Below are 18,956 nucleotides of genomic sequence, written 5' to 3' on the forward strand. Positions count from 1 at the left end.
GAAAGGGAAGTGGAGAAAAAAGGCGCAAATGACGCAAATTCAGCTCTCCTTTTTTTCATTAAAGCACACATGCAGTATTATGAACAGACTACACTGGCATTTTGTTGCGTCTTCCATTCTGGTTACAAAACAGCTACCAATTCTTTTATATATTACCATCTGTACCATTTCTCATTTATATGAGTGAAAATAAATGAATTTGCTTCCTGCTCAAGCTTTAGCAACAAATCTAATTAACTATTCAAAAGACTTAATAAAACCTCACAAGCATCATCTTATTCTGTTCACCTTTTCTGTCGAATCTACTTAATTAAATACACTTTACCTTTTCTCCTCCCCTCCTCCTACCTGTGAGTAGAGCATCTTGTTATGGGCCCCTGGGGAGCGCAGTGAAGTCCAGGAGGCTGGGGAGGTCAGCCTCAGGCCCCTTGTCAACCTTAAGCTCCTGCTGCGAGGAGGTGGCGCGATGACTGCTCTTGCAGGGTGGAAGAACTCTGCAGGGAGATGGAAGACAGGGGGAATGCCACTGGCCTCTCCTCCTCTGCTTCCTTCTATTCTCTCCTTTTTGCTGCTGCTGGACACACCACCTTGAGGAGGAAAAACGCACTTTCCATTTCTTTCCTGGCGTCATTTCACAAGTTGCTTTTCTAGAGTCAATTTCTTGCCTTGTTTTTTTCCCCCTGAAGAATAGATCCGTCTAAATTTCAATCTATCAAATTTATATCTATCAAAAGCATTTCATTTTAAATTGTCCCACTACTTTTTAAAAATAATAACAGGACGACCAAACCAACACATCAAACTACACTCTAACTTGCATGCTAATACAGATACAACACAAAATGTATTCATTATGTGAACTTGCAATACAGTGAATAGAACTTTTCTGTATTTACGCACTAGGGCTGCATTGAGGTGAGCGCATATGTGGCTGGTGTGTTTGCATGTCCATCTCATGTAGTGCGCTTTCCATGTCTACAGCAGTGCAGAGGGCCCTGCAAGGCTGGCTCTGCACCACAGTCTGAGCCCCGTGGCCTCCGACACCTCCGGCCTCCTCAGAGCTATGTGAGTCACTGCTGCATCTTCCCTGGAAGAGAACAGAACAATCCGACATTCAAGGGCAAGTATTTTTTTGTGAAAAATATCAAGGAAAGGCGAATGTTTAAAAACAAGGAAATAAATTAGCAGGACAAGAAAGCACTGACAGAGCACCGACCTCTGTGAGACTTCTGAGAAAAATTCAAAATTCAGTGGGTTCTGCCCTGACCCATGAACCCAACCCTCCACTGAGATCAGAGTAAATCAGGTCACCGGTGAAAACTAGACATATTCGAGTTAAATTGGAGGGGAAGATTGATAGGAACTGATTCTAGTCATTAACATATCTGAACATTAGCCTGAAACACTTGTCCCTACTGTAAAAGGATAATTAGAGTTCAGGATTTGCATTGTATATTGCACAGTGACAATTTCTTTATTTACACCAAGCCTGATAGAAAATGAGGAGGGGGGAAAAAAAACAAAAAACCCTTTGGCATCCTGCAGATATCAAACATGGCCTCTAATTCACATCATCCCCCGGGCTTTCCATTTTAGGGCTAGTGAAGAGGGTAGAGCTGATTATGAGCTGAAAGAGCCCATTATTGTCATGTTAATGTTATATATTGTAACAATAAATATTTGGCTATAAATTTTTATGTCTGTGTGATGGCTGCCACAGCTGGAAGTGGAAGCAGGCAGCAAATAAAACCTGCAGAGTTCAGCCTTGGAAGCTCTTGCTTCGTATGTTTTAATTATCATCACATCAGGACTGCCGAATCAGTGAGTGTGCGTCAGCGCACGCACATGTGCGTGTGTGTGGGTGGGTGAGTATACTTTTGTGCTTTCATTTGTGTATTGTACCTCTGGTTATTCAGTCCTGGCCCCTGAACAGCCCCCTTTCAAACAGCCAGCCACCCACACCCATACAAAACCTCAAACAGCCTTGGCACACAAGCTTAATGCCACCCTCATTCACGCACGCAAATTTATTTTTGTAATCAAACAACTCTTAAACAAAATCCCTAATCTGTGATCCGTTCTCATCTTCTGTCTTTCCCTCTGTCTTTATTTTTCTCTCTCTTCTTTTCATCTTCTAATGAGCAGTGGTTTAAAACTGTGCTTGGTGACTTATCTGGCTACCCAGAACCAGGAAGCATTATCCCATTACAGAAGAAGATATTTAGGAAGGCTGGATGATCAGGAATGGAGGCATAGGGACTCGGGAGAGGAGCAAAAGAAGGTGGGAAGTTACCGTTGGGATAACAGTGAAAAAGGAAAAACATAAAAGATAGAGGGAGGCCACCTGTGATAGCGACGAGGGAGAGCCTGGTGAAAAGATTTATTCATGACAAGGTCTACAGTGGATAGAGCCTGTTGGTTCTTCTGTAAAGACAAGATAGCTACCACTGATATACAGAAATGTGGAGAAAAAGGGACATTTAAAAATCAAGGTTTATCTCTACCTGTTATTCACATGGGAGCTGTCAGAACAATTTTATAATGGTCATTTGTTTTGTGCGTAGAAAAACCAATGACTGAGCCTCTTCCATGGTCTTTTTGGGGGAGGAGTACCAAGTGCTGGTGTGTTGTCTATTTCAAGCACAAAGTGATGGGCCTGCTTGAGGTTAACCACTGTGAATTTGTAGTGCAGTGGTACTTCACTTTCTCTTCAGCTGTTTTTAGACAGGAGATCGGTTTTAACCTGACATGACGCGAAATCTCTGGATTGAAATTCTGTACATTACAAACACCATGCCAAAGAAAACCATTTATTTCAATTCCAGTCCTCCTCCTGAGGGTTTCTCCAAATCTTCCCTTCACACTTTACTTGCATAGTACCCACCTTTGATTCTAGTGCCAGTAGCTGATAGGCTGTATGCTCGTCCAGGCTGAGGTCATCTGGCAGGGCAGGGGATGAGGACTTATCAGACAGTTGGTCCGACTTCAGCGACGCCTGCTCGATCTCTGCCATCTTGATCTGCTGCAAGGAAGTGGCCTCAGTTATTCGTGTCTCAAAAAAATGGGGGGAATGGGAACAGCAACATTTTAAAACTTCCCCGTAAGTTGTTGAATTACTAGAGTGTTGTCTCATCATTGCTCAGTTAAATAATTTGTATTATTTTCTAGGGTTCATAACAGCCATGACTGCAGTACTGAAGACGTTCGTATACATATATCAAGTACTTAAAATGTATAAAGCATCAGCCTGTTTTGAGCATGTTTTGCATGATTGAGTTGCTTCTACATTTTAAAGGCCAACATGAGCTACACAGACAAGATACGTAAAACCTCCACCAAGCTTCGATATGCGTCACCAGATGTTGACAATTCAAAGTGGCCATAATGCCGTGGCACCTGTCTGTAAAGAGAGCAGGGTGAGAGATTTCAAGAAGTAATAACATTGCTTCATCATCAACCGAACAAACGTTTCCCAGTGCCACAAGAATATGTGCGGACAGAGGCTGAATGAGAGGCGAGAGGCTGATATCCAAGCAGCACGTACACGGCGGGCGTATGTGTGAACGTGTTCGTGCATGGAGGCAAACCTGCAGTAACTGTACATACAGAGTGAGCAGGTGCTTTTTGTCCAGGAGCGGTGTTGCAGTGATACCAAACCCCATAATTCTGCCATCTATAACTAACTGTCTATGTTTTCAAACACGTCCTGTGAGATGTTGCTGCTGTGTGTTTGGCGATGCTGTCTCAGTTCTTGTCCCAGTATTACTGCCAAAGAGCAATCCTTAAGAGACAACATCACCGAACACAGAATAATTGGGATGTGAAGACGATGACTCCAACTGTTACCACCTCCCTCTCACAGTATATTCATCAGTATTATCACTCAGCCTGTATGGTTGTTGAATTGGTTTTTAAATTGTCACTGAATGAACCTCCTGTAAGCTCAAGCTTCTCAGCTGAGGCTCTTCTCTTCTCCTCAACCGTACTCTTTTTTTTCTTTTTCAATTTCAAAACATACTGCAATCACGGAGCTGGATGGAAATTTCAGGGTCCTCGGGCCGTTATGATGTGCTAAAGCTGTGTTTCTGTAAAGACCCACAGCAACAAATAGCCAGTGACAGGGGAATTAAAAAGGCTACTTAAAAAAGGCCAAGTGAAATTCAATGGAGTCTGGAGTGGAAGCCGTACATTAACGCATGCCGGCAGATGAGAACGACAAAGAGGTTCATACAAAAAGATTCATGGCTGGTATGCAGCAGTGAATTTAAACTGCCGAAGCCCACTAGAAGAGAGAGAGAGAGAGGGAGAGAGGGAGGGGGAGAAGTGGAGTGAGGCAAGGCGAGAAGCAAGACAGAAGCATCACAATGCTACTCTTTAATTTAAAGGAACAGGTTTCCTATTTTGTCTCCATGTCAGTCCTCCCTTGTTCTCCGACTATACCTGCAAGCACCATATTTGCTGACTTACTCTGGGTCTCAGAGCTGAGCTGTAAATAACTTCAAAAAAGTCCCAACAGTCATTGGCAAGTAAATTAATGTTAAGGAAACTGCAGCTTTTCTCTTCCTGTGTTCTTGTCTGTGCCTCCAGGGACACTGCAGAAGACACAGTGGTTACAGGAAGAGGTGTTACATAGTTTTTTTCAAGGTAACTGCGGAGATATTGAAGGCTTGGCCAATAAAGCGGATGACTCAGGCAAGAGCCGGCTGAAAGTCCTGCATGCCTTTGCCTCACTGCTCAGGGTGCACTGAGGCAAACACATCGCTATTCAGCGCCGCCAGGAGGCCATGAGTGCACAAGATTGTGTGACTGAGCAAGAAAATAAGCATGAGTAGTACCTTATGGCCATATTGCATGACTGATGCCAGTCAGAACATAGGTAGCATATGCAATATCCTTTATGCTAAGCACAAAAAAGCAAGAGTACCAGCAGACTGATGATAATCTCCTATGAAACTGACATGCAGGCACATCACAGGGCATGACACACACATACACACACACACACACACACACACACACACACAGACATCCCTACACATATATATACAGTATATATATATATATATATATATACAGTATATATGCACCAGACTCATACCTCACCTTTGGCAGACAAATGTACCTACTATATACACAGGGGAAAAAACTTTATTTAAACTTATTTAATTTTTGATCTTAGTTCTATTACAGAATATATTCCATTACAAGTTCATATATTCTATAATAATTTGACTTTATCAAGCAGAATGTCGTTTTCTGTGATTTTGCCTTTTCCTGCTCAAGCATCTTGTAGCACTATACTTTCAAAACAGCACCCGAAACTCTGATGCTTTTGCTGCCTTTCAAGATGGTTCCCTTTCAAAAATAATATTCATGTCTGTTTGCTAGCAACTGGATGAATGACATAGGCCTTCACTGCTCCACTGAACTGTTCCATACATATTCATTTCAAGTCAGTCTCAAGCTGTTGCTGATCCCAAGTCCTTATTTGGCAGTTACTTCATGAATATTTTCACTGTCCCACACACACCCCGTCACACACTGCAGCAAGGAGTTCTGCGCTGCCTTTCTAGCACCTTTCAGCCAATAACACTGGATAAACCGTAGACTCATAACTGAAAATGGCTCACACCCACTCAAGCTCACACACACACAACCTCACATATTGTGTCTAAGAATGTGGGAAATAAAAAAACAAACAAACAAAAAACAGCAGCACTGGATGAGATAAAGTAGATCAACGATAGATTAAGTCATATTCAGAGGGGCAGAAAGACAGATGCAAAGAGGAAGCATGTAAAAGAGGGAGGAAAGACTGATGGTTTGACAGCAACTGCAGACAGGCAGAAAGCGAGACTGACAGGTGAGGAGGTGTCGAGCCCAGTTATTGCTTCTTCTGAGCTGACCTGCTGCACTTTGTCATTGTGACTGACAACACTGGCACAGGACGGTAGATGTGTGAGCACGTGTTTTATGCAATATCTCCTGTGTAATAAGTAGCCCCCAAATAAAAGCATGAGTAAAGGCAGGTGTTGCTGCGTGCCTGCATGCATGCATATCAGGAAGGGTTGCATATGTGCATGCATGCAGTGGGCCTCATTAATCCACGTCTGCACGTATGGAAAGTTGATATTATCTTGTGCTGATATTGTGTTTCATGGGATTAAAGCGCTAAAATCCCTATTTTATTGGAACACACTTACAGGAATTGACAAGCTATATAAACCATGAACTTCAACAGCACTTTCCATTCATAGTGCCCTGTGTGATGAATGAAGCCTTGTGTGTGTGTGTGTGTGTGTGTGTGTGTGTGTGTGTGTACATTAAAATATGTGCAAATGCATATCTTTTTGTTTGTCCCGCTTCAAAATGTATATGCATGCAATCAAACCACATAGATGTGTCTGCTTGAGTGTAAAGTGTGTGCTCGTGTGCACAGAAGTGTCTTTTTGTGTTTCTGCATGTTTGCATATGAGTAATATTTTGATTGAGGCTATAGCTTTTCCATAACACACACTAGTATACAAAGTGTGCTATGGAGGGTACACAAAAAACATCAGCCTCAAATTAATACATTCACAATTAGGGGCCTGCATCCAAAGCAAACTGATCTAAAACTGTCATTCAAGTTCATTTTTACCAGAAGCTGGGGCCATATTTACCAAGCATCTCATCAAAACAGTCCTTACTTACCTGCTCAGGATTTCTAACAGGTGGACAAGGCCTGAAAAACATGTGTGTTCTTACACTGATACACATCTACACTAGCTTGTCATTTTTCGTGCTTGCTCTGGCGAAAAAACTTCACCTTCTTCTCAGAAAACAAATACTGAAAATTCATTTGATGAATTGAAGCAACAATTTGGATCTCTCATTTCTGTGTATGCACTGATGGTTTTCAAAGCTTAATATAGCAGGCAGAAAATATTTTGCTTCCGCACCACAAGACATGATAATGAGACATGCCTCCATTAACCTTGCTTTGCCAAATACCCCCAATGATCACAGAGAGTAAACCGTGGCATTAAAAATATAGATATTCTCCATTCTGGCTGGTTGTGGTTGTGTGGTCAACCAAAAATGCTGCTCTTTTTCTCAAACCGGAGAGTCGCAACAACGAGGCGAGCAATGTGGACTGTGAAGTCAACCAAAAATGCTGCCCTTTTTCTCAAACCGGAGAGTCGCAACAACGAGGCGAGCAATCAGGACTAGAAAGTCATGTGCGACTGTTCATGAGAAAGCATGATGCTGGCCAAAAAATTATTATATTTGCTGCTAAATCGGCAACATTGAGTAGGTGCGCTCATAAACAGCTTTTCTACTATGTGGACAGAAAATCCTCAACGCTGGTGTGGTGAATAAAGGTCATTCTGACATGTTTGATAAATATGGACCACAGCGAGCACAGCCTGTCACCAACAATGCACGTTTACAAAAATGGATCTCTCACGTATCCATGTTTGATAATGGTTGCATCAGCTAAATCTTTAACCAAAATAAAATAAAATAAAATAAAATAAATAAATACATAAAATAAACAATTGGATGCCCGTGGCCTGCATGGCCTGTGAGTTGGGTGCATGTGTGTGCTCATGTGTGTTCAGGATGATACCTCTTGTGGATGGCCTTTGTAGTCTTTGCATATAGGTGGAGGAGAAGAGTAGTGGTGGAAAACAGAACCGGAGAGGTTGTCGATCATCAGCATCTCCCCCTCTAACGTATCCTTGATCAGGAGAGACACACTGTCCAGCCACTGGCTCTCCTGGAACACATACGCACGTACGCACACACACACACACACACAAACACATACACACGGGACGCAGGCCGGCAGACCAGTATTGCACGCAGGCGCAAACATGTGCACATGCGGACATGCGAGGACAAAGAACACGTAGGGAAATGCATACACCATTGTGAGGGTTATAAATATGCCTGTGCGCAGGTATGCTTTTACACTTTCTTATGTACTCCCACACACAAATGCATACAGTCACTCGTGTGTATTCACCCACATACGTGTAACTCTCACATCACGGAACCCTTATTTATAAAATTACTCAACAAAAATTAAAGAGCATCGCAAACACCGTCTGAGTTCGAGATCATGTACAAATAAACCAGAACAAATCTCTCTCTCTCATACTTTGTTGGCCTTTGGGGCTAAACACTGTGTTCTCTTAAAATAAAAGATCCTCAATAATGTGACCTCAAACCTTCATTAGCCAAGCAACACATTATTTTACTATCAAAGTCTTGAGAGTACAGAGAGTAGTGCAATTACATTTGATGTATCACCTCAATTAGACAGTTCAATACCTAGTTGAAACAATTTGAGATTTAAGCATTTGCTTTGTGCTCTGGGTATTATTAGGTTTAAAGCAATTTAGAATGAATCAGTCAGGGCCTTTTTCTGCGACTTAAATGATCCCTCCTTGCTTGAATCTCATCTGCCAGATTAGTTTTCCCGGAAAAAAAGGAAGCTACCAACAGAAAAGGGAAACTACTTTAAAAATGATATCTGTGTTTCTTGGCACGGCACCGTAGCTCACAATGTATTGGATGCATTGTGCCTGTAGCACATTCATAACAGCCAAAATAACGATATTACATCAGTAGATATATCCCAAAAGATACTGTGAAACAAGGTCACTCCTCTTCAATCCCCACACAAGCATATCTTCTGAACACATTTCCACAACATTGCTTATGGCACTATACTTAGATCAGTTATGCAAGCACACATTTCTGACTCACACTGTTATATTAAAGTCACTCATGGCTCATGTTTTGAAAAAAGGGGGGGTGGGCGGGGGGCTAAGGATTCAAGAAGCAGGTTACTGTACTCACAACAATATACATGTATCTACATGATGGTTATTTTTTAAAACTTAGTTGCAATGTCACGTTTTGACTCAAAAACAAACTGACTATGCTAAATTCAGCTCTCTGAATACTTTCAACGAGTAAAACCAGCACCTCTGCTCTCACAGGTAGTCCAAGGTAGTTCAGTCCATGCAGGTGGAGAGCTTGATATAGAAGCAATGTTTGATTGACTATGGTGGCCTGTGCTGGCCTCCATTAATAACTGTATTAGAGGACAACAATAGGGCCTGTCTTCTGGGATTGGAAGTTGAGAGAGAGAGAGAGAGAGAGAGAGAGAGAGAATAGTGGTGAAAATAATTACTACCTCCAACTGACTGCCATTGGCTCAGCTATTATCTCTCCTCTCCTATTCCCTTGTTCTCTCTCCCCCTTTGTGTGTCGACCTCCTACAGTGCCTCCTCTGGTCTCTGTGTAACAAATTTCTAGTCTTTCACCAGTCAACACTCAAATGTAACTTCTCCATTGTGTTAAACGGCACATTACAGAAGATGCTAGTTGTACCTGCAATCAGTCCGGAACGCCGTCTGTCTTCATTAAATGTCTAATCTCTTAACAGCCATTTTAAGAAATCAATCTATTTTATGGATGGTCAACTAAAGATGTCGAGTTGACATGTTCCAATACAATTTTCTAAAACTTATTCTGGTACCTGAGCTTATACATTGTTCCATACTACAGGCACTGTTTTAATACTAAAACATAAAAAAAAAAGAAAAAAAGTATCCTACCACCAATGTACGGATGTGATATGATTGCTGTCATTGCCGTATGGCATAGTTACGGTTTTAATATCGAATTTGACTCACAGTCATAAAATAATAATAATAATAAAGGAATAAATAAAAATTGATAAAGCTTTTGTCCAAATACAAGTGTCACCCCCTAAAAATAAAAGCCTTGCCCGCTGTATTTGTTGGATTATTCATCATGGGACTTTCCATTATAACATGCTGCTAAATTGCTAATGTTTTCCTAAGAGCCGATGTGACTCTATTTATCATAAATCTCTGCTTCACTGCTAAAACAGTAGCTGCCTGTGGCTACCCAGTGCATATTGCTATGTAAGCTCCTGTTTTAGTGCAGTGAGGGGGAATTTCAAGAAAATTGGATTTGCTGATAAAGCAGCAATTTCATTTGTCAAACTATGATATTTATGAATTAATGCTATAGTATTGAATCAGTGCATGGACTTACACACATGCCACTAGCCAAGAGTATTTCAAATGTTTTATGTTTCATTGTTTTATCTGAATATCAGTATTCGAGCGGCTCTGATTTTAGATCATAAAACTGTGTCTGTTTATAAGCATACAAAGGGAAGTTCATTTTATTTAGTGAAAATTAAATAGGCACATTTATGATACTATAGGGAGATTTAGTTTGGAGCAAAAATCACAGTGAAGTTACAGTATTGGGTTGCCACACCTTTTTACACGAGCTTTCTCCAATTGCATACACACCCACTCACACACACACACACACACACAAACGCACACATACAGACACCCATATACATAAGCACCTGTGCTCTGAATAAATTGCACCATTCTGCCAGATTCCTTATTTCATCACTTGAGAGGCATAGGATGAGAGAAGGAGATTGAGAGAGACAGAAATAGAGGGACAGAGAGAGAGATAGAGAGAGAGAGAGCAGGGGGTGGGGGGGTGGATGCTGCCGGTGTGTTCTCCCTGGTCTGCATTAAGTTCCTTTGTCAGCCGACAGTGAGCTAAAAATGGCTCCATGAAGCCAAGTTTAGCACTACAAAGGTGAGACGCTTCATGGCAGCCGATGAGTCATCTATACGTGTTCTCTGCATAGATATCGCAGACTATCATTAGCTGTCTGACTCCGGGTGTAAATGAGACACCATATTACTCTTACACACAGATGCAGTGCTATTACCATCTCAAAAATGTAACTTGTGCTCAAACTCACAGAGTCTCATGTGGGAATTGCTGTTGTTTCTCTTGGCTGACAACATGGGTTGCTATGACTACGGTGTGGGAGACGGAAGCATATTTCCTCAAGGTAAAATTAATATATATGCCCTCGCCTAGACTTTTGTTTGCCTAATATCACTTTAGTAGCCTGGCTTAAGTGTGGAAAATGTAAAGCCCAGCCCACTGTTATTACATTCATATCAACTAATTTCCTAACATAACTGCAATGTTGCATCTTATTGACAGCTTATGATCTGTCATTCTTTTACCTTTCTTTCTTTCTTTCTTTCTTTCGTTTCTTTGTGTAAATATTTCACATTTATTGCTGAAAAGTCTGGAAAAGAGAAATAGCAAAAGTAAAAAATGAGCTATAAAAAGAGACCTCGTATGATCACACAATTTGCCTATCCAAAAAAAAAAAAAAAAGCGGGAGAGAGAGCAATGTTGTCCCAACCAGACACCAAAAATCACGGCCAAATTATCTGCTGTTTGTGTAATGCTCCAGTTGGTGCATCAAGCATATGATTGTCTCTGCTGGAGCTAATGCACTGATCCTGTGCAACGAGAAGGAAACTGACAGACAACCAGAGATACAAAAAGAATACTTACAGGTAGGGATGCCTCCGTTAGATTACATTTTTTGTACAGGACTCTATCGTGTTTTGCACATTCTTGCGGAGAGGTGTCAAGAGAAAACAATAAATACACTCATTTGCAGACTCCAACCAATAGTTGCACTTAAAGAGTAAGTTGGAGCTAAAATGGATGCAACCATTTTTTTTTTATTATTTTTATAAATTATCTGATGTAAAGCATCCTTTTGTTGACAACCACAATCATTTTAGCAGAAACTTCAGCCACTGTTGGTATCAGTCTGCTCTTCATTTACTTACAGCGCCCAGCTTAAGGCAGTGGATCAACAGTTTTAGAGTCCATAACGCATTACAGCTGAGACATAACTGGGGTACCTCTGGGATACAATTAAAAGAAGATTAGAAATAGATCTACATGAATGTTGCAGTTTATATAAAGCGCTAGGAAAAAAAAAAACCCCAAAAGCATCGATCGGCCAGATCTTGATCCTGCAGATTGGCTTGAGACATCCCAACTTGCAGACACAAACAAAAACATACACAGACAACCCCCCCCACACACACACACACACACAAACACACACTCAAACGCTAATCATACAAAATAGGGCTTTCACACTACCAGCAAACAAACATAACTATTCATAATCTGTCTCGCTATCTCGCTTTCTCTCTCTCATACACATGTGACCACGTGCACACACACAGAAATATATACTCACTTGTGCTGGTGAGTACAAAGTGCGACTAGAGTTTCGGGAGTTGTATGGACCTTGGTGGACTGCTGAGTGTCGCATCTTCCTCACACCTTCTCCCTTCTCCACACTGTCTCCTCTCTCCCTTCCTCCTGCTGAGGCTCCAGGCCCTGATCCAGCAGCGGTAACCAGTCCCTTCTCCACCCCCCCACCCCCACAACTGGGGGCGCCCATGCAACAGAGGGTGCCCTGGGCCAGCTCCAGCTCAATTTCTGCATCCATCTCCGCCTCCTCTTGGGCCTCCTTGTTGGAGTCGTCCAGGTGCTTCATCAGCACGGCCACCACCACATTGATGAGCACGAACTGGGCGGTGAGCACGAAGGAGACAAAGTACATGGGCGAGATAAACTGAAGGCTCGGATTGCAGGCATAGTCCACATCGGTGCTGTGATCTGGTGGGCATTCCCGCAATGTGTCCTGGTGTCAGAAAAGAAGAATCAGATCGAAAAGGGTCAGGACACAGTTGGTCGGGAGATGAAAAAGGCTACAAAAGACAAAATACATAAATCATCAACCACATTTTTTTAACCAAGACTTGTAAAGACACACCAAGTGTTACCTTGAAATGTTGTGGGCTCAGCTACAGTACGCCACAGCATTGGCTACTCACATAAAAATTATAAAGTACCCATGGGGTTATAATAGATTTATCTCTTGTTAAAAAGGCTTGCTGTATCCCTGACAACTTGTATAATCATCAGTCACTAAATAGTTTCTCCTTTTTGCAAAACAACAGCAAGCATTTTTATTCACTATTAGAGATTTATTCCAATGCGGTTAACTCGTTCACCGTGGAGCTCACTCGGAGCAGAACCAATGTGACAAGTGTTTTCTGGAGGAAGGACACATACCTCACCCAGACTGTGACCTCAAGTCACAATTTTAGCCCCTGAGCTGAAGCTGGTCTTTTCTATTTAATTTGGCATGACATTTACACACTGCTCCGTCACGCAACTTCTCCCTCTCCATGTTTTTTTTTTTTTTTTAAATCAACATATTTTTGCTCCGACATCAAACAAATCTCCATTTTCTTTATACTCATTTGGTGCCTCTGCTTCATTTTTGTTGCAGTTTTCCCTTTAGAAAGTGTAAAGTAGCATAACTTTTCTCCCACCTACCCTTTTACCTATTTTCCCACTGCTTCATCATTCCCTCTCTTCCCTATTGGCTGCATGACTAATTACCACTTTGCCTCACCTGATTTTCCCCAAGCCAAAGCACGTCCGCCTCTCGCAGAGTCCAGATTATAATTTGATGGAAAGAGATTTACTCAGAAAAAAGTAGCATCTGTGGCCTATTGGCTCGCCTCACGGTCCACTTCCATCCAAAATGCCTGTACCCAGTGTATGTTTAATGGTCCACACCCGACACTCTCAAGCATAATCTCTATTCCCCTCGCAGCCTAGCTGTGCAGAGGAGTGGTAATAGCTGCTGGTGGTATTTGTGTGTGCATGTGCCCAATGGGGCGCACTCATTCCCTTATACATCAGTAAAGAAATAGGCTACTCTCAGTGCTGAGCAAGCACATTTCCTTTACATCAGCAACTATCACTGTATCGCTGAGTTTAGCTTATCCTTTTCACACATCTCCTTAATATTCAGTTTTAATTGTATTGTAACAAGCATCGCATTATGAAAATAGATAGGACTTCCTCATGACAGGCTGAAACCTTCAAAATATATCAAGTCCGAGAGAAAGAGGATCCAGATAGATGTAATGTACCTTCATGATGCCATTCCAGTTGTCGCCCGTGGAGACTTGAAATAAAGTTAGGAAGGCCATGCCAAAGTTCTCAAATGTAGCGTGACGACTCATACCCTCACATGGGTAGTCTTCATTGCAAACTGAAGATGACAGCAAAGGAGTGGATGAAATAGAAGAAATTGCAGAAATAGCAGATTGGAAAAGAGGTGAGAGGATAATGGAGTTTGGGAATGGTACAGAAAGAGAAGAGGGAAGAGGGGAGAAGAAGAAACTTTTGAAAATGAATACACAACACTTAACACGACATTGCTACCAACCCCAGAAGACCATTTCTGTCTCTAAGCTGCCTAGATGACTGTCCAAACAAGCCAACTCAGTATAGACACAGTCTGTTATGTAAGAAGTTCCATTGTGACCAAACACTACTTGTCTTTGAGCTTATATCCAACGATTATCTTTGAAATGGCCTAAAGAAAAGCATCACTTGCATTTGCCACTAATCTGCTCTCCTGCCAAGCTCCAATAGGAAGCAATGTTGCCATTGTAGCTGCAGAACACACGGGTAATGTGACAGTTTGGGAGATATCCTCCATCTTCAATGTTGATATTTTGGGACAATGTTTATGTATCAGAATAGTGGAGAGTGGGGGGATCCCCAACTGCCTTCCTGACTGCAGGAGAGAGAGAGAGCTGATTTAGAGAAGAATTTAGAGGGGAAATAAGGAGATTTGCATTGTAAATTTAATGAAAGTCTTTGTGCTTTCATGTGTAAGATTTTGTCTGAATTGTAATCTATTTTGCCAACTTTATCAACATGTTGCAGCCTGATGGTGAAAGAGCATATGTGCAGAACAATATAATTGGAACACCTTTAGTTCCATGACAGAAAAATACCACAATACAGCTTTTCAATATTTCTGAGATTAGTATTGAGAGAAAGAGCAATCCTTCTTTTATTTAAGGAAAGTCAAAACTGACAATCGGTGGCGAGATTCCTTTTGCCTGCAGGAAGCTTGTGGATTAATAAAAGTTTTTTTTTTCCTTCCAGCTATAGTGGATAGTTATTTATAGCATATTAGACATAATGCAATTATTTTTTTTCTTTCCTTTTAAAGATATGTAGTTTTAATAAAATGAAAATTGCAACAAAGTCCATGCATCACAACTAGATATTGTTCACTCACCAAGTTCTCCAAAAAGCTCTACTCCTAAGGCGGCGTAGATGAAAAACAGTAGCATGAAGAGCAGGCCCAGGTTACCCACCTGCAAAAAACACACACAAACACACACACCAAAACCTCTTAACAATTCCAGAGCAATGCAGCATCTGAGACAACAAAGCGCTCCCTACACACCATTGGGGTAGATTTATATCCTGAATAGCTTTTGAAGATGCAAAAAAAAGAAACCAAAACAACCAAAAAAAAAAAAACAAAAAACAACAACAACCTTTCTCTTTTTTCCTCTTCAAAACAGCAAACACATCTACAAGAACTATAATCCCATAAGAAATGTGTCCGTGTGACAGTGGTCGCACAGGATTCCAACTCATTTGTGACATGCTGCTACCGTATCACCTTACTCTGCACTGCAATCCATTGCACAACTCCCCCTGAGAGTTTGAAATAACACAACCCCACCAGTGAATTTTCAGGTTTGGGGACTTGATTTCAAGTCATCCACCACAAAACATTGCTTTTTAGTACATTTGTGGTGAAAATGCATGGAACACAATCAGGGCTAAAACTAATCCTATTTAGTGGATGGAGAAGCTAGTCTTCTATTCACTGTCTTTAACTATCTGCTAACAGAAGTGCTCCACTGGGAATGAGGCTATGCCCCAATAAGTATTTGCTATAAATACACTCTAAGTGTTCAAATAAGAGGTTCAGATTACTTCTCCTGTTTATCTGGAAGAACATATTTGGAGAATTTGAATGATACATCAATATTATGACAATTATAGAGGGTGTTCTAAATTAATTTCGCATCATATTTCAAAGAAGCTGTTACACAAATGGTTTATTAAGATATTATGCAGCGATACTGTGTCTTTCTGGCAGAGCTTAAAATATGTTTTAACCTTATGTGCTGCATGGTTTGTCACCCACAACCATCTGCAAAGCCTTTGGTTGAAAATAGGTGGAATATGGCAGGTTCTTTAAAAATACACAGAGTGGGTGTTTGGATAAACCATTAGTCTATCATATGACGTAGTAAGAGAGTGATGAATGAGAAACTCAGCACACCAGCAAGCCGTTATCTGAGGAGATTTTAGGGTAAGCAAGCATGTCAGTAGATGATTTATTCTGTCTGTGTAAGGAAAATCTGTGCCTCTAAAGTCACTTCTTGTTGCTGCCAGGCGTTTCTACGTTTCCCCGTGATTTGTCTACACCTTGGCTGAAAGCAAAAGGCTTGGAGCCTGAGAAACAGATTCATGCTTCCTTGCAAGGTTAAATATAAAAATGTTGAATAGGAGAGTTTTGAAGGAAAGATCTCTTCAAGTAGTGGTCAAATAAAAACAACTGAAACTGCAATGAGATTCCAGACTTAAGAAATGTCTGCCTTGCCCTGATGAAAACCACGCAACAGTGAGTGCTGAGGAAATCAATAAGAGCTGCATGTATTTATCTGCATTTTAAGGCTGTTAAGGGATTTTCAATAAATCAACTGACATTATTCACCTACTTTATATTCAGGTACAGCAGGTCAATGCTACACTTGATGCCAGAACTGCAGAAGATATATATATATAAAAAAAAAAAAAACATACTATCTATATACAACGCATTGTACAGCATTTATAATTCTGATGTAGGTAAATATGTTTAGTTGCGTGAAGGACAACCTGATTTGTCACTTTTGCACAGGAAGTAATGGAGGCAATTGCCGTATAATCATGGACTGTAATAACTGAAGTTACTTTTATGGGGATTTGGTTAAAGTCAGTTTAAAAATTATTGCTATTCTACCTGGAGTGCTTCACAATCTATCTTCATAATGGCCTGAGTCAATGCAGGATCCAAGATAAGGATGAATGCACTTCTGAGTAGTAGAAGTTCTACAGGAAGGTACTTAACAATATGTTTCCCTCCACTTGATTAAAATGAACCTAAACCTTATTGTGTTTGTGCTAGTACGTGTTTGAAATACATAAATACCCACAATTCTAAAAGTGAAAATAACTTGTATCCCAAGGTCAGCTATGATGCCAAAGGCCAATCAGGAGCCGTCTAAACATTGCCCCAGAGAAAATATACAACAACTGGCTTGTCTTTAGTGCCAACACGATATAAACTATTAGTGTCAGTGTGCTGCAGCCATCTTGTATCAGTTAGGGAGTAGAAAATAACGGAGAATGGTTGTGGGTAAAATTACTGTCTCACTGCATTTGCAAACAAAACCCATGAAAGTGCACTTCTATTAACGTTTCAATGATCTGTTAAGCCTCCCCATCTGTTTACTGTAAATATTAGGCTATCATTACATCTCTGCGTCCTGTTATGGTCTATTAGATATATAAACTACTGATGAAACCCGTGAAGTAGCCGCATGATGTTTAGTCTTATAAATTATAAATTTATCAGATATCTGTCCCTCTGCGTCACAATGGCACTATTCATAATCCCTGCCTTCTTCTACCAGTCTGCAGATACTTTAGATGTATCACAAAGTGTTTGTTGAAATGCCAATACTGTCTCAATATCCAATGTGATGTGATGAAGGGAAGTTGGCAGTTTGCCATTTCATTTTCACACTGAAATAGACTGCAATAAAACCAGAGGTTAAATCTCTTGTCAGGTGTAACGCTTTTGTTCTCAGTCTTGCAGTACCTCAACGTGCACACACGCCCATACGCACGGTTGGAAAACCTCCCAGAACTGTTTAATTAGCCCCAGTTTTAATTACCTACCCCAATGCCCTTGGGACGGAGCAAAGGCCTCAGTGTTAATGAGCAGGGGATCAATAGAAAAGAAAGACAAGGAATCTGTTCTCCCTCACCTCTGCCTGCCCTGTCTTCAACACACCACCTGTTTCCCTGTTTGCTTCATCTTACTTTTGATGGTCAATGGGTCACACTGTGCATGTACTGTGTGTGTGTGTGTGTGTGTGTGTGTGTGTGTGTGTGTGTTTGTGTGTATATTTGTGTCTGTGTACCTGTATGTTCATGAATAAGTTGGTGAACCTGTCTTTTGGCCACATTTGTCTAAATCTATCTAGACATCTGCTTTCTTTTGAAGCAATGTTCTTTCTTTTTTTCAGGTGGGTGGGTTGGGGCTTTATTTAATAGGACAGTTTGAAGAGTGACAGGGGGGAAACAGTGCTGAATGACATGCGAAAAATGACACCAGTTGGAACTGAGCTAGTGTCGCTGAGTAGGACCTTGTATTCCCTTGTTTAGGGGTGTGCACTCTACCCACAATGCCACTGGCAACCCTTGAAGGTGCAGTCTGACCTTTTGGGAGACTATTAAATACTAATTAACCTTGCTGTAATAAATAAATAAATAAGGTGATTTCAACTAATGCTTGGTATTCAAACGAATCAATAATAATGACTTTTCAAACTAATTAAGTTTTCAGAGTAATGAGAATACCATCATTCAAAGTAAATGTAAAAGGGAAGCCATTAACACACGGTGGAAAACAGAATATGATGTAAATTCTGGGAATTGAGCTTTCTGAGTATTAGAATGATTTTGACACCAGGGTGGCATAGAAAACGGTTCACAACCAAACAAACTACAGATTGGTTTAAGAAGCCCCCGCTATTTCGAGCACACTGTGGTCTCAGTTGGAGTCTGGGAACTCTCCATGGTACTGAAAGTGAAAACAAGCCACAAAGTATGTGTGTGCGCGTGTACATGTGTGAGTACTACTGTATCAGTCTGTGGTATGAATGAGTCATCTATTAGAGCTGCCTATAGGCTAACTGAGAAATAGAGGAGGGGCTTGTAACCTGACTGCTGACCACGACTGGTTAACTCTGTCTCCCTGGAATTGCGGAGTGTGTGTCCGTACGGAGAAAAAAGGGGAAACAAACATTGGGTGTGAGAATGTGTGCCGCTCTGTGTAC

The 18,956-nt window shown here is 41.1% G+C and overlaps 1 protein-coding gene across 1 annotated transcript in view; it reads right to left on the bottom strand.

Moving 5' to 3' along the window:
- The window catches only part of cacna1ia (calcium voltage-gated channel subunit alpha1 Ia), a 95,671-nt gene that overhangs the window by 2,352 nt on the left and 74,363 nt on the right, over positions 1 to 18,956 (bottom strand). The window contains exons 29-35 of the mRNA XM_029508051.1: positions 15,065 to 15,143; positions 13,899 to 14,020; positions 12,143 to 12,592; positions 7,613 to 7,762; positions 2,885 to 3,019; positions 901 to 1,087; positions 349 to 494 (exon numbers count right to left, since the gene is read on the bottom strand). Coding sequence (XP_029363911.1) covers positions 349 to 494; positions 901 to 1,087; positions 2,885 to 3,019; positions 7,613 to 7,762; positions 12,143 to 12,592; positions 13,899 to 14,020; positions 15,065 to 15,143 — 1,269 coding nt within the window. The remainder of the gene's footprint in view (positions 1 to 348; positions 495 to 900; positions 1,088 to 2,884; positions 3,020 to 7,612; positions 7,763 to 12,142; positions 12,593 to 13,898; positions 14,021 to 15,064; positions 15,144 to 18,956) is intronic.

Source organism: Echeneis naucrates, chromosome 8 (genome assembly GCF_900963305.1).
Source record: "Echeneis naucrates chromosome 8, fEcheNa1.1, whole genome shotgun sequence".
Lineage (NCBI taxonomy): Eukaryota > Metazoa > Chordata > Actinopteri > Carangiformes > Echeneidae > Echeneis > Echeneis naucrates.